General features: G+C 42.0%; 3 protein-coding genes across 6 annotated transcripts; 2 read left to right on the top strand and 1 right to left on the bottom strand.

Moving 5' to 3' along the window:
• The first annotated feature begins 498 nt into the window (after nt 1-498).
• LOC137803871 (ras association domain-containing protein 8) lies at nt 499-14,929 on the top strand. 3 transcript variants are annotated; one of them, XM_068602685.1, is made up of 6 exons: nt 499-850; nt 5,705-5,901; nt 7,292-8,103; nt 8,302-8,499; nt 9,094-9,238; nt 11,048-14,929. In XM_068602685.1, exons 2-6 carry the CDS (start codon nt 5,799-5,801, stop codon nt 11,167-11,169), a joined length of 1,380 nt encoding a protein of 459 aa, XP_068458786.1. In that variant the 5' UTR covers nt 499-850; nt 5,705-5,798; the 3' UTR covers nt 11,170-14,929. The 3 variants fall into 3 exon arrangements, with proteins under 3 accessions (XP_068458786.1, XP_068458787.1, XP_068458785.1); XM_068602686.1 differs by having other exon boundaries at nt 5,700-5,901; nt 7,292-8,097; XM_068602684.1 differs by having other exon boundaries at nt 5,700-5,901.
• bhlhe41 (basic helix-loop-helix family, member e41) lies at nt 14,035-17,940 on the bottom strand. Of its 2 annotated transcripts, none has more exons than XM_068602687.1 (5): nt 17,627-17,940; nt 17,466-17,532; nt 17,200-17,310; nt 16,987-17,098; nt 14,035-16,755 (listed from the first exon to the last, which is right to left on the bottom strand). In XM_068602687.1, the coding sequence occupies exons 1-5, from the start codon at nt 17,686-17,688 to the stop codon at nt 15,812-15,814; spliced, it is 1,296 nt and encodes a 431-aa protein (XP_068458788.1). In that variant the 5' UTR covers nt 17,689-17,940; the 3' UTR covers nt 14,035-15,811. The 2 variants fall into 2 exon arrangements, with proteins under 2 accessions (XP_068458788.1, XP_068458790.1); XM_068602689.1 differs by having other exon boundaries at nt 17,200-17,307; nt 17,627-17,938.
• A 1,396-nt stretch (nt 17,941-19,336) lies between these two features.
• Nucleotides 19,337-24,788, top strand: sspn (sarcospan (Kras oncogene-associated gene)). Its single transcript, XM_068602205.1, has 3 exons — nt 19,337-19,709; nt 21,907-21,993; nt 23,876-24,788. The coding sequence occupies exons 1-3, from the start codon at nt 19,509-19,511 to the stop codon at nt 24,233-24,235; spliced, it is 648 nt and encodes a 215-aa protein (XP_068458306.1). The 5' UTR covers nt 19,337-19,508; the 3' UTR covers nt 24,236-24,788.
• Nucleotides 24,789-25,177: the final 389 nt, after the last annotated feature.

The following is a 25,177-nucleotide window of genomic DNA, read 5'->3' as shown; positions in this document are numbered from 1 at the left end:
ACAAGAGGGCAGTATGTTTCCACTCGTCAAAGTCCATCAGCTGCTCCAGTTTTAATTAATGTACTTCATGCAAGTATTTTATGTCAAATGGGAATACCATTTTTTTGGTCAATTTTTTTAGTGTAAGTCTGCTGTTTAGTCCAGTAGGGTCTAAAATATTGTGTGTTTTACACTACTTACTTTTATAATGTATAACAAAAAACATGCTACTAAATGTGGTTATTTCATATCACTATCCACTACATGCATAGTGACAATTTGTGTTTTTCATTTCCCTTGGAACATATCCTACTTTGCCGTTATGGTAACCCTATATTATTCAAAACAATTTTATAATACATCATTTTTAAATCTTAAAATCTTAAATCTTTTATTCGAATCTAAATGTCAGCCTATGTGAGACTTTCTGACCATGGGATCCCCTCAGCCCCCAATACCTCTCCCCTTCAGAGGGTGTTGCAGCTTTAAACAGTCCACAATGCCTTGCGGTGTCCCAGTTCCAATGCGATGTATTTACCAGCAGGAGTAATGAAACGAGTTGAGGGTTATTTTCCGCAGCTCATTGGTGAGACCGCAAAAGACTGACGCACAGAGGGGACAGACACAAACTTTCGGATGTAGGACCGTAGTATAGCGTCAATTTTCTGTTTTTCGAAGCGTCCGCAGCTTTATGTTCAGTTATTTTATCTGGCAGCCAAACGATACTTTGTCGCAGTTCTCTGGAAGTGATTTACTGGGCAATGGTGAAGAAGGACACATTTAGCGGAATTGACGCCTTTACCTGTGTTTTCCGCCTAAACTTCACTTTCGGCTCAGGAACACTGAGGTGAATCCTATTTGCGCTTTAAAGGTAAGACCATTACAAAGACCTAATAATAGATAAATGTGCTGCAGCGGTCCCGTTGTAGTTGTGAGGCTGAGATAACGGAAACATTTCTGTAGTAGAATAGTTCGGCTACTCACTGAGCCCACTACAGCCCATTATCGCCATTTCTCCAGCCTCAACCCAGTCAACACCAATAATATGGGACAAAGGTTTGTTGGCACTTAATGCTCAAAGATGCTAATGCGGGATGACTTTCAGGATGTTAAATGCCGAGACATCAAGCTGCTGTGAATGTTGTCTGTATCTGCTGGGAAGAAGTTTAAGATCAGTTCAAGGATTATTCGAATTTCTTGTAGGAGGCCTGTTGTAGTTATGAGCATGTTTAGATGAGAAACATTCACTTCAAAATGTTGTTTAATGTTGCATTGCCCTTTGCACATTGCTGTCTGTCATAAGGTTCAACATCGTCTGTGAATATTACGAGCTCTCCTGGTTTAAAAAATCTCCACACATCAGTAATCATAACATAATCTAGTTTAAAATCAAGAGCTTACGAACATGCATCGAGCTTAGCAAAGCCAACCTGTGGAGTTGTGGCACTCAGTCAAGGTTTTATATCTCTTACTTCTGATCTCAGAGGATAGCTTTAGACCAGGCTGCAAAGAGGTACCTACAATCTGGACAAACAAGTTTCAGCTGCTGCTGTAAAACCATTTCAGTTCAATACATGTGTGTATGCCAGAGTGTGATTCCGCACCAGATGATGTTTTGCAAACCACTGGAACATGTAAACCTTGGCTAGAGGCCCCCTGTTGCCCCGATGAAGGAGCCTGCTGCTTGCCCGGCTGGCTCTTCAAAGCTGGCTAGTGAGCAGTGAATATGGCAAGGGAACAAAGGCAGCATTATTGCTGGCCGAACGTGCCTTCCAGATGTTCATAATTCTGCCAGCACTGACCTCCCAAATGGGGGAGGCTGCTCCAGCGCCTAATAGTTTAATATCAGCCAGGCACAGAGAGAAAGAAGCGGGCTTGCCTCCAGGGCAGGGGCCACAGAGGACCTCTCACAAGCTGTAGTGCGACTCGATGTGGGTTCAAACACCCAGACTTTCAGATTGGAGCTCGAGGGAACATCTTACATCATCTGTGCTGAGCAATACCCGGCCTTTGTGTATATTATGGGTTTGGTGCTTTAGGTAGTGGGGTCGTAACATGTTCTTTTAGAACATTTCAGACAAGAATAAAGAACCTCTATACACTGATCTACGTCTCTTTTAGTTTTTCAGATATGTCACGTTTTTAATTGTTCAGAATGTTACAAACTCAAGCTTTTAGTATTCATCCAGTTCAAACTCACTCTAGTTTGAATGCAGCGTGTTGAAGTGTCATTGCATCGCTGCGGCCGGTTGCATCGCCATCAAGATCGCAGGGCGGACGGACTCATAGCTTTCTTGTCTCTTAGTCATGGCCTGTTGCATTCTCATAGCCTAGGAATGCATACCCTGGATGTTATCAGTTTCCACTCTCCAGGATCAAGGCCTGTCTCATGCAACAGTCTTTGCCCTCCTCTATAATGTCTTATAGTACACACTCCAGACTGGCATACGGATGATGTGAAAAATATCTTTCCCTGGATCACACTGCGAGACCCTAACCTTTAACCACAGAGGTCCCATCTTGTCCAAAGTGTCTTACATTTATGTTGTACTGTTGCCACCCTAATTTGTTTTAGGTGTCGTGATTATACTGGGCTTTAGCGCTTGATGACAATCTAGAGGAATTGAAAGCAAGGAAATAGATTTATCCTGTTAGTTCCAACCGATTTACCACCGGTGCCTACGCAGTAAACCAGCATCTGTCTTTGGCGGCTCACAGAGATGTATTTCACAACTGATCTGTTACCAATTAAAGCAAAGTGTACATTTCTAGTAATTGCACGTTGATCGACAGGGAGTGCAATTTTAATTAAAGTTTGGTTGGCAATAGGCAAGGAGATTTAAGTATTAAAACAGACTGCTGTCTCTAGTCTGTAAGAAGTATCCCATTGTCTTTGTTTAACATCAGTGTGGGGAGTGTTGCATGTCAGAAACCTTCTCAAATTAATTAGTTAATAGTTTTAATTAGCCACTTAAATATTCTTTCAAACTTGCCGTTCATTAATGAACAATGGCCAGCAACAAATGAATAGGAAGAAGTTTACAAAAGGTAGTACTTGGAACGTTTGTGTTTTCCTGTGATTTGCTCAAGGAGGTTCAGTTGCTGCCCTGCAGGCTTTCTCCTGACTGGAGCTCAGCCTTGTTTTTGAATGCCCTGTTTTCTCAAATACCCCCTTGTTCAACAATTTGCTAAACTGCACGAGGCACTTTGTGATGCCAGACATACTGTAAATCCTCAAAAGAAGCTCCTACAACTCCTACAGTATTCACTGTGCCTGTTGCGGCAGTGTAGTGGTCTTGATGGAACACCCACAGGAGCATATGGTAGGTTGTTTACACCAGCATCCAGTTGGAGGCCTTTTCCTGCCAGCTCAGTGGGCTCCTGTAGGCCTGGAGAATTGTCATCAGCAGCCGAGCGAGCAGGCTGCTCAATGCTGCTCACACACCTCACTGATCTGAGAAAAATCTTGAGTCAACACTACTGAACCATTACAAGACTGAAACAAACAAGCTCTGGAGTCATGAGGAGTTTGATGTTTTTTCTGCCTTTGATTAACTCTCAACTGAGCTTTAATAGAATTCACAGGAATTTAAGCCCTCCTCTGTCTCATGAAATGAAATGCCTCTCTGGCATAAGATGAGCTGCACAGATCAGGGAGCGGGCATCTCCCCAGGCTGTGGCTTTGACGGGCCAGAGGAGTGGAGCTTGCACAGCTCAGGATGGCACTCTGCCCCACACCGCTGTGCCTGCATCGTCAGTTGGGTTTTCTGTGTTAATGTTAACGAATAGAAATGCCACAAATCTGGACCAGAGCAAGTGACATTTATAAATGCCCCGCTGAGTCTTGTTGAGCTTGCGCAAGGAAGAGACATTGAATCAACCAGTTTGTTTGTCTTTACTGCACATGAAATGCAGTGTTTTGTTTGAATACTTGTCTCTTCTGGGTAGGAGGGAGAGGAAAATCATTTATGCTGTGGTCCTTGTAAATCCATCTGACTCAGTGTTTTTATACTGTAGGTTTCTTAAGCACCTTCCCCCTCCAGTATATCCAAACCGCTTCCCTGGCTGATCCACTATGCCTGCTTTGCATCAAGACCCACTCAAGGCTCTATTACTGTTTCCACATCCTGCTGTAAAAAGGGTTAAACAAAAGTGTGTGTGTGTGTGTGTGTGTGTGTGTGTTTGATTTTCCTGTTCCTCTCCATCTTTCTGCCCTTAATGCCATTTAAGGGCAGAAGGATGAAGGACAAAAGCGCTTTCCAACAAGTGTGAATATGTCAAGAAAGGAGTGATCAAGAGTCCAGGCACTTAACACACACTTGCATCTCTATAGATGTTGTATACCTACCTGAGATTTTATTTTGTTTGTTTAAAAACTGTATTAATTTGAATTATGATCCTGGTCATTTTACAAGCAAACATTATGTTTTAACTTTCTCAAGTTAAGTAAAGTTGCTGCATTATGTAACACTTTGGGATTTTGGACTGTTGTTAGTCTGGCCAAACAAGCAATATGACGATGTCACCATGAATGGGTTTTTTGACTTAAAAAAACAACAACAATCAATTGAAATTAAAACTTTGTAAATATAATCATTAGTTGCAGTGTAATCTCTTTGTCTAACTCTACAAATGTTACCTTGCAGCAGTTCCTATGTCTACACTCTACAGAAAAGCAATTTGTGGTGCATAGGACAGGCTGGTGTGGATGACTTTGTGGATGTGGATAAGGACTACGTGGGCTGGGGGAGGAGTAATTGGTGGGGGGTTGGTGAACAAAGGGACCTTTTGACACACTAGTGTAGGTGCAGTGAAGGTTAGATCCATGGAGAGTGATACAGATCTGGGGAAATGCCATTCATTCTCTCTCAGTTACCCATAAAGAACATCTTGAAGGATCCCTCACCCTTAATGGGTATTTCATATACTTTGTTATGTCAGTATAGTTGTTAAAAAACCTTTTTTTTTATCTATCTATCTATCTATCTATCTATTGAATCTTCAAAATGCAGTCAAATCAGTGGCTATCATATCAACACAGGCTTTATGAAGATGCTGCATCTCTAATATGTTGTTATGTTGAACTTGTAGGATATTAACTGATCTTCTAATAACTCTGTAAGGAATAAAGAACATAACTATATTACATATGTTTCAGACCACTGAACACACCTGTGACATCAAATACAAAACCCTACTCTACTCCCTCTTTGGGGAGTTATGATTCATCTGGCTCTTCCTTTTTAATTATATTTTCATCCCTACTCTGTTTCACTCTCTGTTTCTGTCCTCTTTGTGTCACTTAGTCAATCTTCCTGCTCTGTCTTTGCTGTTTTATGTAATTCGTCGTACAAAAGCAGGAACTGGGCTTGGGAATGTGCTGGCAGCCTCTTCCTGCACCCCCAACAGACATGTACCTATTCATAGAGAAGAACAAAACAGCCGCGTTATGGCCAGCTGGTCCTGGCATGCCTGGCTGTACAGGTCCATTCTGAACTAGACTATCCTTTTACCATAAGCCACTGCTAAAATAGTCGGTCTCTCCCTTGTATTTTCTGCTTATTTGACTACTTGTGTAGAAGCAATACCACAAGTGGAACTGTCTGCATGTCTGTGTGTCTGTTAAGACTTTATCCTTTAAGGCGACTGAAGATTATAACTGTGGCCTTGAGCACATCCTGACTAACCATTTCCTGTTTTCTCCTGTGTTTCCTCCCAAGTGAAGTAGCCAGAGGGGCTTCAGCTGCCCTGCACCACTGGAGCCTTCAATGATGTCGGGGCAAACGCACCACAGCCGACCCCATAGCTTCTGACCCAACATGGAGCTTAAGGTCTGGGTGGATGGAGTCCAGAGGGTCGTCTGCGGGGTCACTGAGGCAACCACCTGCCAAGAAGTGGTGATTGCTCTGGCACAGGCTATAGGTAGATACTTTTCTACTATAAAACCACGCGAGAGATGCAACCATACCTGTTATTTCTAGTGAGTTGCATATTTGACAAGGGAAACTGGATTATTTTATTATGAAATGGGCTTTGTCCAATCATCAGGTGATTCAATTGATTGCATCAGTTACTAGATTGACTGCTACACAAAATCACATAATAGATCTTTGGGTTGGTCTTAGCCATCGTTATATTGTGTGCTCGGATATAGGAATTAATTAGCATCCACATGTTAAGAACTGCAGTGATTTAAAACATTGGCAGCTAGCCATCAACAAAACGTAGTATTTCCTGTTGGCAAATATTGTTGTGTACATATGGACCCAAGGATTGTATACTTCCGGTATATATTGTTAGTTAATTGTTAGTTTCTTCACACTTTAAAAATTTGAAGATGCAAAACTAAAAATGAGTTGAAGCCTTTTCATTAAGTGTATTGTTATATCCACAGCTGTAATCTAAGTATAAAGCTCACCAAAAAATGTCAAATTGCCATTTGTTAAAAAACAGAATTAAAGAAATGAAGTACTGTAGTAGTATTTCAGTATCTTGCCTACACGCGCTAAGATACACAGTTGGTCATAGTTAGAGGCTTTATTGGTATACGTTCTTGGATCCAAGCACCCCCTCTCCCATATGGCTCCTCCAGGAACGGGCACTTCAGCAGACTGTATTGACATCACTTCCCACTAAGAGCTGGGGAGGAGGGAAAGTCTGACTCATCTCTCAGTCTCCTGCCAAACTGAGAAAGCAGCACTTCTGAGCCCCCTCCACTGCATTTCTTTATATTAGAAATGTATAAACCGTTTTAAGTGATCAGACATCAATATTGATTTAGAACTTTTTTTACAAGTGTTTCTATAAACACGCTACGCATTATGTTTAGGTTTCCTCTAAACAGCTCTAAGCAGTTTATTCCGAATAAACATTACATCTCATGTCATGTGAAAAGGTTGCTCATGGTGCTGAAGCCACTTCGTCTGTTTTCCTGTTTGCATTTTCACGACATGGTTGAGACTTACGGCTCTTATCTCACTTATAAAGTCTCTGTGTCGCTGTTGTCAGAAGCCACACTCGGACAAACTGGTTGAAATGTTGAGTGTTTCAAATGTTAGGTGACCAGAAACATGACTGTCAGGATTACAATGTTGCTTTGTGTCTGCTGAATGTGTAAGACATTTTTGCTAAAATGTTATCTTTTTACCGCTTTTTCTTCATAGTTGCATTTCAATAAGTTTGTTTTGCAATCATTTACCACTTTATAGGTCAAATTAGCTTTAAGCAGCCTTTTTATACAAGTCATAATCCTTGCATTTTAGCATAACCATCTACCAACGTAAGAATTTCTTACAATTTATGTTTTTTACAGGTCGCACTGGGAGATACACTCTGGTAGAAAAATGGCGCGACACGGAGCGTCACCTAGCCCCTCATGAGAGCCCTGTGGCTTCTCTGAACACCTGGGGACAGTATGCTGGGGATGTCCAGCTGATCCTGCATCGAACAGGCCCCTCCTTGACTGAACGACCTCCCTCAGAAGGACCCCCTCTCAGGGGGCCTGAACGTGGGCTGCACCGGCAGAGCCTACCTCCCCTCGCAAAGCTTCGATATCCCAACGATCGCTCCCTCCGTCGCCGTGAACCGCGGCGTAAGTCTCTGACGTTCACCGGTGCGCCAAGAGGCCTCAGGGAGATATTGAGCGGAGGCCGACTCGGCGAGGCTGAGGCCAAACGAAGACTCCTCCTGGGAAACGGTGGGACTCACCACCATGCAAGACCAGCCATCGGGACTGCATCGCCTGGCCTGTGGGCCTGTCGCATGGAAGATCTGGTCCGACTGGTCGGGCTACAGAGAGAGACTCTCAACGTGCTGGAGAAAAAGCTGGGCGCCTATGAGGCTGAGCTCCAGGCATGGGCTGAAGGCCGAGGGGAGCGAGGTGGAGGGTGCATGGGGGACCTAGGTGGAGGAGGAGGAGGAGGAGGAGGGCTGATAGAGGAGATCCTGAGGTTGGAAAAGCATCTGAGGAAGAATGATGTGGAGATGGAAGAGGAGGAGTTTTGGGCCACAGAGCTGCAGATTGAGATAGAGAGTGAGAGGCAGCTGGAGGAACGACTGCAGGAACTAAGAGGACGTCTGCAGGGCTGTGAAGTGGAGATTGAAGAAAAGCTGTCAATGGTACAGGTGTGCTATTTGTGGGGAGATATTGAATATAGAAATAATTTTATTTTAGTAGCAACTTGTGGGGGAATATTAAATTAACCAGATAAAAAAATGTTTCAATTTCAACATAGTTATCTTGTACCAGTCATTCTAGTGATGTTTATGTATTATAGTCGGTGCTTTGCCTCTTTTTCCATATCTCTAACCCTGCCCCATCAGAGTGTTGAGGCCGGCCTGGAAGAGGAGCGGCTGCAGAGGCAGCGGCAGGAGACCCAGTGGGTCAGCGAGGCAGAGGCTCGGTCTCAGGCGCTCAGAGCCAAAGCAGAGCTGAAAGCCCAGGAGAGACAGGCTGTCCAGCTGGAGAGCAGCTGCCGGGCAGTGGACAGGTCTCTTGGACAAAGCACCAAGAAACTGCAGGTAAGACGGATGCACTCATTCAAGTACTTATTTTTCACATAAACAAAATAGTTCTGCAGGGTGAATGCATTTCAGTAACTGTCTACCTGAATCGTCCCTGCTGATTGCTGATTCCCCGGCCAGGTTTTTTTACTCTTCAAAGTATGTTTACAGGTCTTGAGGAGTACTACTGCATATGTGAAAATAGTTAGATATTAGGATATTGTGGTTACAGACAGAGCTCTCTGATATTGTATAAATTGTCTCAAGCAATGTCATTTTGATGTAAATTTAACAGAGATTGACAACGCTTGTTCTCATCGTATCGTGTCATTGTTTCATCTAATGTACTGTTGTATCCTGGTTTAAATAAGACTTTAGTTTGTCTTGCTTTGTTGGGCCTCACTGTGAACCATTTGGTTGTTTTATTGCCGGGCTTTGTCTCGCAAAGTACTTTGTGAACTTTGTTTGTAATGGTGTTATATAAATAAAGTTGTTGTTATTAATATTATTGCCAGTGTCTGTACATCAAAATACTGTAACATGCGCTCATAGGTATATTCTGTTTAGTTGGTAACTCTCATGTTTCACTCTTCTCCTGCTGGTTCTTTGAAGGATATGCAGCACGAGCTGGAACAGCTGACCAAGGAGCTGAGGCAGGTTAACCTGCAGCAGTTCATTAAGCAGACCGGCACCAAGGTCACGGTGCTGCCCGCTGAACCCAGTGAGGAGGAAAGTACTCACAGCACTCATGCTATAGGTAATATCTTTTTCCTATGGAAATTCAATGGCTGGATTGTTGTTCTCTTGGGAAATATTGGAGTTAAAGATTTAACTCATGCCACAGGACATGTTTAAAGTACAGGAGTACAGTCACATATAGTGAAATGTACTGTATGCCTCGGCATATCTTGCTCTTGATTTAAATGACTAACTGACAAAGTAGTAAATTGACCTTGTGGATGCGGTGTGTAGTCTGTGGCATTGGGGCCAGATAAGCTTCACCAAAGTTGTACTCTGTTCGTCCGTGTTTATACAAGGGTCCACTCAGGGCTGCGTAGTGTAGCCTCTTTGCGGACGTACTGTACAGACTGCGATGTCCGCAGTAGTCCATGTACGCGTCTGTTAGGGTGTACAACCGACTCTGAACTGATCTAAATTAGTCTGACCCGAGATAAGTATGGCAACTTAATTGTATGGTAAAGTGCATGCCGTCTGACGCTGCTTTCTGGTTGCCTTTCAGATAGATGAAACTTGTTTTGCATTAAAGTTTGATGAAGACCGTTGGCTTGTGCATTAGTGAAGTCATTCTATGACATCCATGCATTCTTGTTTTTCTACCGCCTGCTGGGAGAAGATGACTCAGCTTAGTGTTCAAGTGTAAGAATGTGTGAGAGATTGCGATAGAGAAAATGGGGAGAGGGTAGCGGGGAGAACTGTTTTAGTTTTTACCCACTCCAGTGGCAATTATAGTCTCCATGCCAACAGCTGCCTGGATACAGGCAGACCTGCCGTCATTCATTCACCTCCGTTCTCCGTCGAACCCTCAATTCTTCAATCACGCTGTCACTCCATCACATGCTCAGCAGTTTCTGTGATGGGCTCTTTGGAGCGGAGCACTGTCAACCGAGAGCAGATGAGCAGAAACTATTAAACACTGAATCATGGGAGAGCTGTTGCCAGTTGGTTATTTAAAACTTCACAATAATATAGTACCAATGAGATAATTAGTGATCAATAGTAATTCAGACGGACTTTCAGGAGAAGGTTTGATGTCAGACCTGAGCGGTGCATTGTGTTGCTACCATGAACACAACCATCAACTTGTGATATTAAGAGCTGCATATCCAACTTGTAAAACATAGTTCATGAACGGACACTTTTTACGTTTTGTGTCACCTCTAATTTGCTGAGTAATTGTTTTTTTAGTGTAGTGTTTTCATGTACACAATAAAAACATTTTAAAAAGCCTACAAACACATATGAATGTATACATGAAAATGTACAGCTATAAATGTTAAGTTAAATCTCCCACAATACCTATGAACAATGTGTTATTCCACATGTTAAATGTCTTAACAACACCTGTTAGTGAAGAAAAACAAGTTGTAATTGTGTGTGTAAAGGCTGCATATGGGATTTAATGCTGAACTTTCATGCTTAACTTTTATTTAATTTTTCTGATTGCATGACCTATACTTAATTATTGCATCATTTAGAGCAGTGGGTCTCGTTATTAAACTTAACAGTGACGGATTTTAATTATCAAACGCAATGAATTGGGTGTCCTTGCAGTAACCTTCTGATTCATGTGTGTAAAATCAGCAAGGGTTTTTGAGTGGAGGGGTGTGGGGGGGGCATAAGATTCACAACATCGACTGATTCTCTGCATGGCTCGGTACTGCCCCCTGGTGGCACCACAGCAGAGCTATTGTGTAGCACCTGCAGGGCTTTGTTGTTGTTGTTTTTAAATCTGACTATATATCTTTAGCAACAAATCTTTAAATTAATCTTTGAAGTAGGTTATGTGTCTAATGTTCTCTCTTTTGTATAATTTATTATTTCTAAGATTTAGTTCCCCTTTCTGGCTCCTTGAAACGTCCGGTGTCGTCGCACCCTCTGTCCAGTCACCTCCGGATCCTCCACAACCCTCTCACTTCCGGCCTGAATCCAGAGGGGATCTACGTGTGAGACAGCTCTGCTTCGAGGGAACGCGTCATGATTCCTTTCGAGAGGCCATTTCACCTCAGAACACATTTGTAAGTGGATATCTTTGTACAGGATACCTCAGTAGCAAACTACTATGCACTGCTGTCCCAATCACCTGAAGGCAACCTCGAGTGTGAAGACTCAAAAAGTGAAGGAACAATGTTGATCTTGAAATTGCAAGTCGTGGGGCACTTGGTGGGAATGAAAGATGGTTAGAAGGAATGGCAGAATAACACAGCAGCAGCAACAAGTCCATGGTGCACAGTCTCTGGGGATATTAGGACTTTCTCAACAGGCTGTTGTGGACTTCCTTTATAGACATATTCACTTAATGTACTTTAGTAACTGCTGAATGATTTGTGTCGTTTTCTCACTAGCATCATGATTCAAAACTATTGCCTTTTGACTAATAATCCTGAGAATCTTGGTATGTGAATTTATTAAATATATCTCTAAAATCCTATGTAATTTCTGTAGTGAATATGTTTTACCCGGCATGACGCCTGGTTCTTATATAAGTAATGAAGGATCCATGTGTGTCTACTATAGTAAATCTGTCTAGAATCTATTGTTTTGCATATCCAAATGTAGTCCTGTTGCTCTGACTCTCTATTCATGTTACAACTATGCACAAATGATAATAGTTTTGTTACTGAAGAATGTTACTGTGTGTGTGTGTGTACCAAAATGATTGCTTACTGTAAATGTTTTCTTACTTTTCAGCTTTATTTAGTGAATTATTATATTTTATTACAAAGTTAGAATGCATTGCCCTCGTCGCTGCAGTAATACCTGCACAATGAGACAGTGTAAATTACCCTCTTCAGTTGATTTTTGTTGTTAAGATGACTACACAGTATATTTTTGCCAAATGAATTCCGCTTGTTTTTTTCTGTAGGATTGATGGCCAAAGATTAGCAGGTCTTGTTGCATGATTATGTCGTTAATATAGCCATATCTGGATGTACAGAGCATCCACAGTACAGTAAATCAGATTGTTGAATCTGGTGGCATGTAATAATACAACGGATCTCTACAGTGTGCTTGAGCGTGTGAGTGAGTCTGTGATTAAAGAGACGTGTGTGTGTGTGTGTCAGAATAGCCAAGGTATAAAGCCCCTCTTAGGCCGTCGTTCAGCTGCTAATCACATCAAAGTGCCTTATCTTCATTCCACTGTTGGTGTATTCAAATAATGTACCGTAAAGCTTTAGTAGACCCATTGAAGCAATGATGGTAGTCAGTTTAGATCAGCTGTTACTCGATGTATTAGCACCACATTGCTGCACAGTGAGAAATGGCAATGCCATGGCATCAAAGAGGAAACTGTGTTTGTTTTATCCGTCAGTATTTTGTAGAAAGAGCAATGGAAAGAACAATATCTATCGGGCTTTCCACTCTGCTACTGTATTATTGTCACCTTAATACTATATGCTGTAAAATGCATTCACATTTTATTTGATCTATTGCATCATGCAACACATACTGTATACTTGATTCACCAGTTTATATCAGCACTGTCACCCAGGAATAAACAAGTGTGATACAAAAGAGAAATCCACCCACAAAAAACACAACAAAGTGCATCATCACTTCAGTGTGTCTCTGCTTTTCAGTTAAACGAGGTGAAATTATTAGTCTGTGGTAGTCTATATATAGGAGCGTATTTTCCCTTTAAGAAACCACTTGTGTGCTTTTTACACCCCGGGATGAGACGTAGCTGTAGTCACTGTTTACAACCATGTATGTTAAACTCGAAGATGTCGACTGTACATAACCTGTTTTTATTTTCCCCTGCCTTAATATACTGCAAAGCGTTGACGGATGTATGGCTGTAACTGGCTGCTGATATAACATGATTTGCATGATTCAATAAACCATCTGACAAAATTAAAAGTGTCACAACTGCCGCTAATGATAACTGTTTGCCAGTGGATGCAGATAAGGAGGAACTTGCACTGCATATCATACAGTAGATGCTCTACATGTTTTTCAAGCTTTCTGCCAGTAGATGGAGACATCGACTCAGTATTGTTGGATACATTGGCACAACAGGGCTGGGAGAGAATTATGAGATAAGCCTGAAATGATAGGAAATGTATAGAAATACAATTAAACAATGCTACTTTGATTCATATGTGGTTTATTAGGGGAGGGTGTCTTGTCTAAAAAAGAAAAGCATCAATGCTTTTGCTTCAACTTTCAAAGGTTTGTGAAGGTACTGACATAATGGGATTCGCAAACAGAAGAAAAAAGGAATCTTAAAGAAAATGAGGAGAGTTGTGACATCACAACACGCAAGTTATTGAAAATGCAGAAGCAACATACATGTTCTTCCTAACCCTTGAAATTCATTAGTTGGCACTAATTTGACTTTTGCCAAGATCACTAGAATAAAGGCATAAAGTCAGACACATTGTAAGGCTGCTGAAATTATGCATAACAATTACATTATATTCCTGTAAGTTGGTTACTGGGAACAAAAAAGTCTGGACTTGATCCGTCTTAAGGCCTCTGACAAGTTGGGAGGAGGCCCCTTGTTTTCATCAGCCTGTAAGACTGAGTGTAATCTCACTTCTTCATCACATGACATGTGTTTAAAGCCGTAGCTTACTGTACACTGTACATTCCTCTGCTGTGACCTATCAGCTGATTAAAGTCTTAATAACAATGCATTTCATCCACTAAATTCATAAAACTTCCACTTTATTCATAAAAGTGAAATCTTTGTCTTGTGCACGCATTACTTGGTGTTCGGTACTCACTAAACTTGTACTGGATTTACTAACCTGTGAGACTGTGAGCACAAATATGAATGGTAAAAAAAAAAAAAAGAAGACGCCTGCAGAGTTAGTTTTGATATTTATTTTACAACTCATCAGCAATAATTTATAACAGCATATGTGTAAAGCATTAACGAAATGTGCAACAGTTGGTCAGTTAAATCTTTAAAAAAAAATCCATAGACTTTTACAACATTGACATAGACAAGTATACTTTATGGTATATTCACAAAAAAATATGTACAGACACACATGCCACTTTATATAACAGTTGATAACAGATTTGAGGCAAAACCAGCTGAAGAAAACTACAAACTACAAAAGCAATGTCATGTATGCAAAATGAAATCAAAATCATCTGTTTATTCAGTCACATGTGAAACTTAAAAAAAAAGCTGAATACAACTATACTTTCAGGAATTAATCTCATAGAAAACAGGCCAAGATAAAGTTAAAAGTTCTTAAAACGCCAACAAACAAGTGATGGTCACATGAGCGCAGCTTCTCCCCCACTTTTGTAAAATATTTGAAAAGCAAGGTACATAATGATAGATATATCACAGAATCTGGGATAGGCCAGTGTGTCATGGGGTTTAGGGATTTCAAATCTGATTATGACTTGAATCATTTTGCTTTGAAAGAGCCAGAAATGATACTGTTTTATCAAATCAGGCAAATTACTTAGTGACCACTTTACTGCATGGAATCATCACAAAGCATGTTATATCTCCGCCCTCTTTTTTACTTTTTAAATCATCTTTTTATTATTATTATTATTATTTCAAGACAACTCAACACAATAAAAAGGTTCTAAGAGAACTACAGTGATTGACTCTCAAACTTATGAGGTGACTGTTTGGGAGAGTAAGAGCAGAAAAAGTGCACTTTACATCTCGTAGAGTAAAGATCATCCTACATACAAACTTTAACAGCTGGGAAAATACAGGTACATTCAATATCAAAGATTTATAAGGTGCTATCCTACAATGTTTCTTGGAGGTACAGGAGGTCTCGCATCTCGGTGCTGAAATGCCTCATTCAGGGGACGTACAATATCAGGTCAAGCAGCCCCGAGTGAAAGAAGGGTTTCTTCTTTCCATTATTCTGAATGATTGCTTTTTTTCTTCTTTCCGCACAAGAACAAACAAGTAAATGAAACCAGAGTATATCTGTAAATGTGTAGTATGAGTTGAGGGCAATCGGCGTAATACCGTTCCCATAATTCGCTATTTATTATCTTTATCATGTATCAAGTAGCTGTTTTTGTATGTATCGTTAATGATGGAGATACTATTAATTTATTCTCAGGAGGGACACTCACGTGCCTCTCATTCAGCCTACCCCATGCAAAGTTGGGGATGAGGTACTGGGGGCGTTCCACTTCCGGGGGGCACTTCTTTCATAGCTTCATTTACATGTTAATGAATCAGACTGTCTTCCAAGTAATAATATTTACAGTCACAGTCAGTCTTAATAACCTTGGCAGAGGTCAGTTGCAACTTCATACATCCAAAGAGACACGCTGATTGGGATATTGCGCACTGGTGTAGTACTCAAAGGTTTGGCACCAATGCTGCCACTTCAAAATATGTTATCAAAGAGGATAAAAAACTAACTCCAGCACAACAGAGCCGTGTATTTGTTTCAATCATTGTCGATAATCATTTAGTTTGACTTAATCTAGCGTCAGTGCAAAAGGCACACTCAGTCACAACTGTCCCCTGTTTTAGCCAATATATTGTGAGAAAATCGTCTGTGAAACCTCGTTTTGTAGCCTAACTTTAAAAAAGGAAATACATAAACTCCTCAGCAGAATGCACGGAAAGGTAACACGGACAAAGAAATTAGCTCGTTTGACAAGCAGCAAACTGATCGTGAGGACTGTTCTTGCTCTCTTGGGACGTTTCAGCTACGTCATCCTCCCCGTAGTCACTCGCGGGACTATCCTCGCGCTCCTCTGGTGAACCCAACTCAGCCTCGCGTGACTCGTCGCTGTCTGGGCTGTGGAAGTCCTTGGACTGAGTAGAGGCTCCAACGTGCGCAGACAAGCCGGGAAAAGCGGCAGCAGCCGCCGCGGCCGCCGCTGCTGACGCGTGTGCGGGGTATAGCCAGGGGAAAGGGGACGCCAGGGCGGCCGCCGCGGGGTACACGTACTTTTCAATGTTGCTTTTGTCGAAAAAAGGCATATAAGTCGCCGCGGCAGAGGGGTTGATGAAGTAGAAAGGCATGCAAATGGGTGTCTGCTGTCCCACACCGCTTATTCCCATCAGAGAGTTCATAAACGCCAGATCGGGCCTCGTGGGGTCTGTGCCCCCTAACCCGTTCCCAGGCCAGTTCATCTTTGGTTTTTTGGCAGCGCGGTCGTCTCCAAACTCTTGCTTGATCTTCACGGCCTTCGGTCCCTGCGCCTTATTGCGCTCACATTCTTTATCTTTGACGTCGCTCTTTTCGGCTTCGCCCCCGTATCCACTGTCCGTGTCTGTGTCATTCTCGTTGAGCTCCCCGCCTTGGGTCCTCTGGATGACCGGGACACAATTAGCTTGGCTGTCGGCTTTTTGCCCGTCCTGTGCGTCCCCGGCGGGTAGCTGGTGCTGGAGCGGCGGCGCGCCGGACTGGAACTGCGCCAGCACCTTGTGAAGGTGGTTGATGAGCTGCGCGCACCTCTGCTCTCGTGTCGTCCAGTTCTCAAACTGACTCAGGTACTGCAGGACCTCTTTGGCACAGGCCTGGAACCCGGAGTGGAACGCATCCAGATCTGCATGGATGGAAGATTTCATCGACCGGTCCCCTGTGAAAACGTGCAGTTCAAAGATCATTATTCTGTAAATTGCGGCACATCATAAGCCAACGAGCAGATAAAATGGGCGCCGGTCAGTGGCACGTTTTTCAATGTGGTTGTGGTATTCTCAAAATGCGCATCATCCTCTATATACCTTTGTTCTATTTACGTACACGTACGTAATATTTCTAAAAGTTCCATGCAAAACGTTTCTATTAACTTCGGGTTTGTCCAGCTTACCATTCTGCAGAGCAATGATCTTCTGGTGCTGCTGCTCAGTGACAGCAGTCAGCGCGTTCAAATGTTTCAACGTTAACTCCAAGACAACTGCTTTCTCCAAGTGCCCGAGCGTCTGTGGAGAAAAACAAAGGTTCGGTTGGTTTACGACTTGCCTCGCCATGTAAAACCACAGTCGGTCCGCGCGTAAAACGTTTTGTGGTGTCATAAACTGACCGACAGCTTCAGGTGTTCCGGTAACAAATCCTTTAGCTGGCCGATACATTCGTTGATTCTGTCTCTCCTCTTCTTCTCTATCAACCGGTGTGGTAACTTGTATGCGTCCTGCTGGCAGAAATACAAGAGTATACTGTTTTGAAACACGAATATATAAGTAAAAAGTGTGTGCATACTCTGATGAGCTTCATGCACACAGAAAGGTTGGTTAATGAAAATAACAAACTAAATATTTAAATTGCCGTAGTATAATAACACACACGCACCTTCCCACCATCCTCTCGTTTTATTCCTCTTTTGGATTTGCACATGTAGAGAGAGGGGTAATCCACCCTAAAGTACAGAGCAAAGTGTCCGGTTATTCACCAGGTTGTCATAACAGTTTATCAGACAGACTTTGACAGAGTTTGCCCAAAGCGACACTCACCCTAAGAAATCTGCGTGCTCCATGAACTGCCTGTCCTGTAAATGCGGTATTCTTTCATCCATCACTTCTCCGCTGCTGGTTATCCGCTGTCGAGCTTCTTTGGGGAACGGTTGTTATTTCTACGACCCACACACACGGACGACTGAGGGAGATGATGCACAGTGCGTGTCCTCCACTGGAGCTGCGCTTTAGACTGATGTCTATAGTTCCCTGAGCTGCCACTTTGCAAAGCCGTCGGTGCTGTGGTGAGAGCGCACGCGCGCTTTCGGTGGGGAACAGCTTCCGACTCACGTGTAGCCTGCACCAGCACAAAGTCCGGTAATTAGAGCTTCTCTGTGTTATAGCAGCTATCGCCGCTGTTCGTATAGCGACGGAGTCCGAACACTTTTCACCTGGTGGCTCAAAAACGTAATGTGTGTGCAAAACGTCGCGTACAGGCGCGAGGAGACAAACAAAGCCACGTAATCATCAGTTCACTGTTGATGCATCGAGTGTAATAATGTGGGTCTTGCAAGGTGATAAGTGACCGGATAGGCTGTAAAGTCTAATGTGATCGACAATTAGACAGAAATCACAAAACTATTTAGCGAACATTCACAGAGGTCCCACATTCTTCTCCATCATAAAACAATATTTTTTTTTGTATTAAAAAAAAAACATTTTTCTCCTGTTGTTAATTATAAACAACGAGGATATTCCTGTTTTCACCCAACCAGAATGCAATGCATGCTAGTGTACTATGAAAACATAGAGGTTAATGTGAAGTAAATACAGCCAGAGCGTAAACAAATACTGTGTGCGCGTGCACGCCGTGCGCGTCCGTGCCTCTGTGTTGTTGCCCGGAGCAGGGCAGGGTAACCTATTCATACGTCTCCAGCCGCTCAAAGCTGCGTTGTCAGTAACCATGGCACCGACCCAACTGTGTGCTCAAACACGTGCGTCGAGGTTCTTTATTAATCTCGGCATGGGTGCTGCTCTCCCACCTTCATCCGAGTGTCTTTGTGGAATAAAACAATATGAATCATCGTTTGACAAAGATCAGCGTGATAATTGCTAAATGAGGTTTTGTGACTTTGACTTTTGACTTTTGTCTGATCTCCCAAAACTATTATTATCCAAACTAACATCACATGTCTTAAATATAAATAAAAGTCACTCAGTCTGTGTTGTTGTTGGTATATTTACGAGTGATAAACAGAAAGCAAGATTCAGAACCCTCCATTCAAAACGATGAAAGTTTGAGAAATGACTCCAGGAAGTTAATCTGGTTGTCAGTGACACCTGTTCCTCTGTTGAGAACATTTAAGTGCTCAAAAACACTAAAATCTGAGCCCCGGTAATGCCCTCACATGCCTTATGATTACATTACCTCTTCCTGTAAATCATGTGACTCTTTCTGGCTGGCAGCATATGGCTCTCTTGTGTAACACTGCTGACAAAGAATGATCCAATCGCTTCGGCCCTCAGATGAAGTGTGACCTCCTCTGTGCTGGCTTTTCATTAACTCATACCTGCTGATTTGCCTCTGCATTTTTCCTTTGTTGGCTTATATGTATAAGTACAAGGGAAATCGTCTCACAGTCGTCTGTTGGAATCCCCCTTTGTGACTTCCTGCCCCCCCTCTTCTCTTCCTTTCCTCCACAGTATGCTGCCTGCTCTATATGTGGCACTGGAATCCAGTCCAAATGTTTTCCATATTAGTTCAGAGCCTTCTCTGTTTCCAAATAGCAGCTAGCCTGGGCTATGGTGAGAGGAGGCCTCGGCAGGGAGGGGAAGGAACGGAGAGAGAGAGAGACAGCAGACAGGCTCATCCACCCCAAACACTGCTACACTAAAAGTCGAGAGTACAGAAAAGGCAAAGAGTGTGAAGAAAAGTGGAGAAATGGGGCAAGGGCAGAAGAAGAAGAGAGATGAAAGCCCAGCGCCAGATGACGGACACAAATGCAGAGTCTGCCGCTTCCCTCTGCTCGTCGCCCTGCTCCAGCTGCTGTTGGGGCTGGCCGTCACAGTTGTGGCCTTCCTTATGTTAGCCATCAGCCCCTCACTCCTGGCCAGGGAGACGCCATACTGGGCTGGAATCATTGTAAGCCTCGTCCTTACGCTCTAACATCAGCCATAATTCACGTGTTTGCATGGAGCCGGAGTCTACAATTTCTGATACTTCTGCATGACCCTCCATTTCCCTCAACGTGTCGTCCAATTTTCACCACACTGCACGTCAACACTGGTCTTTGCCAGCTGCAGCCACTGTAGGCATGGGAAGTCACCAGTATTGTCATGTTGTAATAAGTCTCCATTTTTGTATATTCAACTGGATGAAAATACCTCAATCCGTCTCAGTCACAATAGCCTGCTTGCACCTACGATTGTTGTTGTTGTTGTTGTTGTTGTTGTTGTTGTTTAATGTCCAACAAATGCTGAACATCTGGCCTGATGAGACAAACCAGCAAACCACAGCATGTCCTATCGTGAAATGCAATGTTCATTCTGTACTTTCTTCCACCTCAAAACGTGAACTCTTTGCATGAGAATTATTGCATGGAAGTTGAGGTGCAAGTTGATACATTTAAAGTAATAATTTTAAAGTTTCTGAGCTTTGAAGTCTTTAGACTTTGTTGTCCCATGTGTACATTTATATCCGACATCAGACGATACATACAACAGCTGTACTAACATACAGACAACAGTACAGGTCTACACCAGATCAGACTCTTCTCAAAGATACTCCATCTGCACATTAGTGCGCCGTAACTGTCCTGGGTGAAAGTAGGGTGAGGTGGTGATTGACATAATTGTATATTCTTGCCAAAATATTTCACTAAGTCCTGTTATTTTCACCCAAAACAGCAGATGTCCACTACATACAGTTCTTCAGTACAGCCTGAGAGGGTCTTAGCCTTTGGTGGAGTCAGCAGCCTTTGAAGCCTACTGCTAATAGTTATGTTTGTTGACACCTGTAACTGGTAAACATTGCCAAACACGGAAACCGCCTCAGTGTTTGAAGTCACCGGTTTTGTAGGAAAAAGGAGAAGCCATTCAGAGAGTCATTGTCCTCGGGAGCTTGGTTTTCATGATGATAGGCTTATCGCCTCTGGAATTCTGATTATAGGAAAGGATAAACATCTTACTTCTTGCTCTGGTAAGTTCACTTACAATGGATTACATGGTATTCCTAATTCATGTTTTTTATTTGTATTCATTTTTCTAGCAACTAGGGTCAAGGTTAAAGAGCTTCCCATCTATCGCCAAATGAGGTTACACAATGGCAATTAAACCTACAGCCCACTCATAGCTTGCATTAATACTTTGAATGATAAAAGCACTACAAGTGAAAGGAAAAAATGATTTGGGGATTTGGGCATGAAGTCCCTTTAAACAAATTGTTGAAGAGAGTGGAATTAGGTCAGCCAAAATGTTAGAGGAGAAGTAAACTGAAATGTCTTACACATTAAAGTAACTGAAATGTCAGTGAACATGTCTTTGTGAAATTTGTAATATAAAACAACCAAAACATTGTACATTTAATTTAGGTTCACATTTGGGTTATAGAGAAAAATGTGTTGCTCCTGTTTGGATCCTATCCTAGTTTATCACAGACGCCATCTGCTCTCAAAAACAGCCCTGGACACAACACATCCCGAGGTAGATCCTCACGAGATTCAGCCAAGTGGAAAACACTGAGGTCATCAAGAAGTTTCCAGAGAATCCTGAGTGCTTAAAACCTGAGAAAAACATTTAAATTAGCTGCTGCACGCCAGTCACAAGACTCCAATTTCTAAGGAGAGATAGCGTGTGAGTGTGTCTGTGTGAGAGAGAGGAAAGAGACAGAGGAGGGAAGGAGAGAGGGAGAGAGAGAAAAAGGGAGAGAGAGAAAAAGGGAGAGAGAGAGAGAGAGAGAGAGAGAGCGAGAGAGAGAGAGAGAGAGAGAGAGAGAGAGAGAGAGAGAGAGAGAGAACGATAGAGAGAAAGATAGTAATGTAATCGGATGACTGCTTTGTGCTGAATCATGCAATATTGAGAGGCACCCCTGAACACATGGCCGCAACATACTTTTCTTGAACAAGGTTTTTGTTTGTATGTGTCTACCATAACTACTATATATATATATATATATATATATATATATATATATATATATATATATATATATATATATATATATATATATATATATATATATATATATGCCAAGAAGGGATATTGTAGGGTATTGTGTTGATATTGTCATTGTCCATATATGAGTGACTCTAATCAAACCGTTTTCTGATGTGTTGTTGCAGCTGTGTTTAGTTTCCATCCTGGGCTTCATCCTGTACTGCATCACCTACCTCCCTGACGAGAGGACCACGGGTCAATTCATCGGCAAGGTTAGTCTACACACCCTATTTGACACATTGTGTGAACCCAGTGAACCAATCAGTATGTGAAAGACAATCAGTCATGTATGTATAGAGTCATATTATGGCATAATATGTCTCTTTGACTTTGACAAAATGTATATAACATCTTAGTAGGTGTGACGGTATGATGATGTAGGTCAGAGTATTTTCAAGACATAAAATACCTTTGCAGAGGTGCAATGTTTTTCTCACAAAGATACTGTACATGTTGGATGACTTTTCTTAAGCAACTGTAAGTTGCAAAGAGAGAAACACTACTAACTGCATTCTTGTGAAGAGCTCTGTGTGGATTCCTGTGAGTGAACGAGTGCATGAATCATTCCAACTTGATTGTATGGATTAATTAGAAGCACATCAGAACATATGCAATTGAAATTTCAAGGCAATTAAAATCAGTTCTCCATTGTTAGTTTTTTTTCTGTCTGGCTCACGTGGGCAGACCAGGTTCCATGCATACCGTGAAGATCGGGTTTCAAAACACTTCAATTGTATTTTTGCCTGGAAGTGCAGTTAATTTGCAACATGGTCTTTGCAGAAATGCATGATACAAATATATGTGTGTGTGTGTATCCTGTAGTTTTAAATACTACCAGATGGTCTGACTCACCAAAATAATAATAATAATAATAGCAGGGGTTTTCTTCAGTTTCTTCCTAATATACAAAGCAGACCTTGATAATGGTGCATATGTCTTTTTTGGTGAAATATGACAGTCATTCTGTTACACTGCACATTTCCTCATGTTCTCATTCATAAGTACTGTTATAGCAAATAATAAAGTCAAATAAAATACTTCCTTATTTCCTTAGAAATATGTATGCACAGCTGCAATTCCTCTGCAGTGTCTCTTTCTCTGGTCCTAAGCCAATGTGCTTCATTTGTATTAATGTCATTCATTTAAATAGCTCAATGATCAAATGGCATTACTATATCTTTCTTTAGTTAAGAATGTATGGCTCTCCAGTCAGTTTGTATATTTTTTTCAATTATTACTGGCGCGAACAAATCAAGTTATTGTGTTATGTAACGAGAGACATTCTGAAGTTAATTGTTAGACTGTTGTCAGATAAAGGTCCCGGCTCTCTAATAACACTTTGAAATTAATATAACATGCTTTAAGATACTCAGTTGAGTTCACTGGCATTCACTGAAAAATATCCCAGAACACCATGTGAACTGTAAACAACAACAATGTGGTTGTTGACTCTTTTCGGTTTCAACCCTGTTTTGGTGTTTAGAGCATCTCCAACATAGTGCTTGTCGATGCTCTCGCTCTACATCTGCTTCCTACCATACTCCAGATTTCATAGCAGTTTCAAAATGAACATGAATGCTATTTCAAATTAAGCACCGCTCATCACTTGCATAATGCCATAAGAAGCATGTTACTAAGAGCAAAATACACCAGCGAATGAGAGCTCCTGTTATATAAGCGAAGGATTAAGATAAAGGTTTAGTGTTATTGAGTTTGTGCAGTTGCATAAACAACATAAAGCCTCATTTTACAAGTGTATTTTTAGACGTTCTCTGTTGTTCAGTATACTCACAGGTCGTGCACTAAAGGTGCTAGGTCTCCTCTGTGCTAAGAACCAGGCTGCTACTCTCAGGGTCAGGCCTTGCCTTGTAGCATTGTGGGTAATCTCTTTGAATTCAACTTGCCATAGGCACTGAGCCAGCATGTCTGTCTCTAAGCTACAGTTTTGGCACTGGGTTAATCACGAGACAACAGACTAAAGCAGGAGCCAGAGTTGTAGTATAAGAAACACAAGTCGAAGACAAGAAAAGGTTTTCTGATCAACACTTTGGAGGTAAAGCGCTTGACCTCTGACTTGTTCTCTGCCCTCTACAGATCCTGTACTTTGTCCTGTGTACCATCGGCCTGGTCGTGTCAGTCCTGGCTATGTCGTTTGCTGGACACCACTACTCACAGACCAGTGGCTTCAGCTGTGAGCAGGCGGGAGTGGACTGTGTGTGCAAACTGGATCAAAACGACCCAATAGCACGCACCTTCACCTACGAGGGAGTCAGTGACTGTGACGGGATCACTGGGACGCTCCCACTCTACTTCCTGCTTCAGATCGTGCTGAACCTGGTCCAAGCCCTTGTGTGTGCCGCCGCTGCCTTCATTATGTGGAAGCACCGCTACCAGGTCTTTTTCGCCGGCCTTCAGATTGGCTCTCCCTCTTCCCAGCGGTGGCAGAAGGTTTAACTCTGTGATCAAAACGTTGACGGGATGACTCTGATCACTCAGATCAGGTTAGAGGGTGACGTCTACAGTGCGATTACATTCTGAGGGACGGAGACATTTGCCTTTGTGCTGTGTGCCAAAGTGTCTTTTCTTTGATGTCAGTTTGTATTAACCTTTTGTGGTTGTTGTTTTATAATGGCTTTTTGCACACGTTTTCTATACAATATATACATTTCCATTTCAGATGTCATGAAAGACAACTCGAATAGATGATTTAGAGCAAAACAACTGATTCCTGGAAAAAACATTTGTGTAGAACGATAATGAATTTTTCACAATGTTTCTAGTTATCGTGACATTTGCTCTTGTGACATACCGCTCATATACAATCAGAAACACAAAACTAAAACCATAATAGCTGATTTAACTACCAACATGTAAACAGTATTTTCTTGGGTTTGGGTTATTGAGATTAATGATCACGATTAGTTGCTCCAGTGATACTTCAGTTTGCATACTGCATCATCATGTTGTCAAGCTGTGCTTTGCAAATAGTAAATGACACTGTCTCATGCTTTGTTTTCTTTTTTCACACAATACAACTTTCAAAAATGAGCTAAATGCAGGAGCAAATATTACTTCAACGATTTAAACATTACATTGACGTTTTTTACTATGTTCAGTGTTTGATACACCAAAAGCAACTAGGTAGATGAATTCCACAAGTTTGGTTTCTTTTGCTGGTATACAAAAGTATGCAGCTCTGTAAATGCCTGAAGAAAAACAACAATCAAGTATTTTCAAGTGTTAAAAGTAGCCGCTGCAATATTTCAAACAGTCCAATAATATGCGCTTCGCTCCCAACAGCAGTAACACAAGCTGGGCCGGGTACACTTCATGAGACTGGATCCAGACTGAGCGGGGCTGTGGCGCGTGAGGGTGGATGCCAGGCCAGTAGCCAGC

Source organism: Clinocottus analis, unplaced genomic scaffold (genome assembly GCF_023055335.1).
Source record: "Clinocottus analis isolate CAN_PGR_092001 unplaced genomic scaffold, fCliAna1.0.p SCAF_6, whole genome shotgun sequence".
Taxonomy (NCBI): domain Eukaryota; kingdom Metazoa; phylum Chordata; class Actinopteri; order Perciformes; family Cottidae; genus Clinocottus; species Clinocottus analis.
Note: the sequence above shows the minus strand (reverse complement) of the source record. Positions and strands in the feature narration are given on the sequence as shown.

Excerpts from the sequence above, each read along its gene's own strand:
- LOC137803871 (XM_068602685.1), top strand. The coding sequence starts at position 5,799 with ATGGAGCTTAAGGTCTGGGTGGATGGAGTCCAGAGGGTCGTCTGCGGG. Across the intron at positions 5,902-7,291 it reads TGCTCTGGCACAGGCTATAG|GTCGCACTGGGAGATACACT; the intron begins GTAGATACTTTT and ends TGTTTTTTACAG. Across the intron at positions 8,500-9,093 it reads AAAGCACCAAGAAACTGCAG|GATATGCAGCACGAGCTGGA; the intron begins GTAAGACGGATG and ends GGTTCTTTGAAG.
- bhlhe41 (XM_068602687.1), bottom strand. The coding sequence starts at position 17,688 with ATGGATGAAAGAATACCGCATTTACAGGACAGGCAGTTCATGGAGCAC. Across the intron at positions 17,533-17,626 it reads GAGCACGCAGATTTCTTAGG|GGTGGATTACCCCTCTCTCT; the intron begins GTGAGTGTCGCT and ends TCTGTACTTTAG. Across the intron at positions 17,311-17,465 it reads AACGAGAGGATGGTGGGAAG|CAGGACGCATACAAGTTACC; the intron begins GTGCGTGTGTGT and ends TATTTCTGCCAG.
- sspn (XM_068602205.1), top strand. The coding sequence starts at position 19,509 with ATGGGGCAAGGGCAGAAGAAGAAGAGAGATGAAAGCCCAGCGCCAGAT. Across the intron at positions 19,710-21,906 it reads CATACTGGGCTGGAATCATT|CTGTGTTTAGTTTCCATCCT; the intron begins GTAAGCCTCGTC and ends GTGTTGTTGCAG. Across the intron at positions 21,994-23,875 it reads CGGGTCAATTCATCGGCAAG|ATCCTGTACTTTGTCCTGTG; the intron begins GTTAGTCTACAC and ends TGCCCTCTACAG.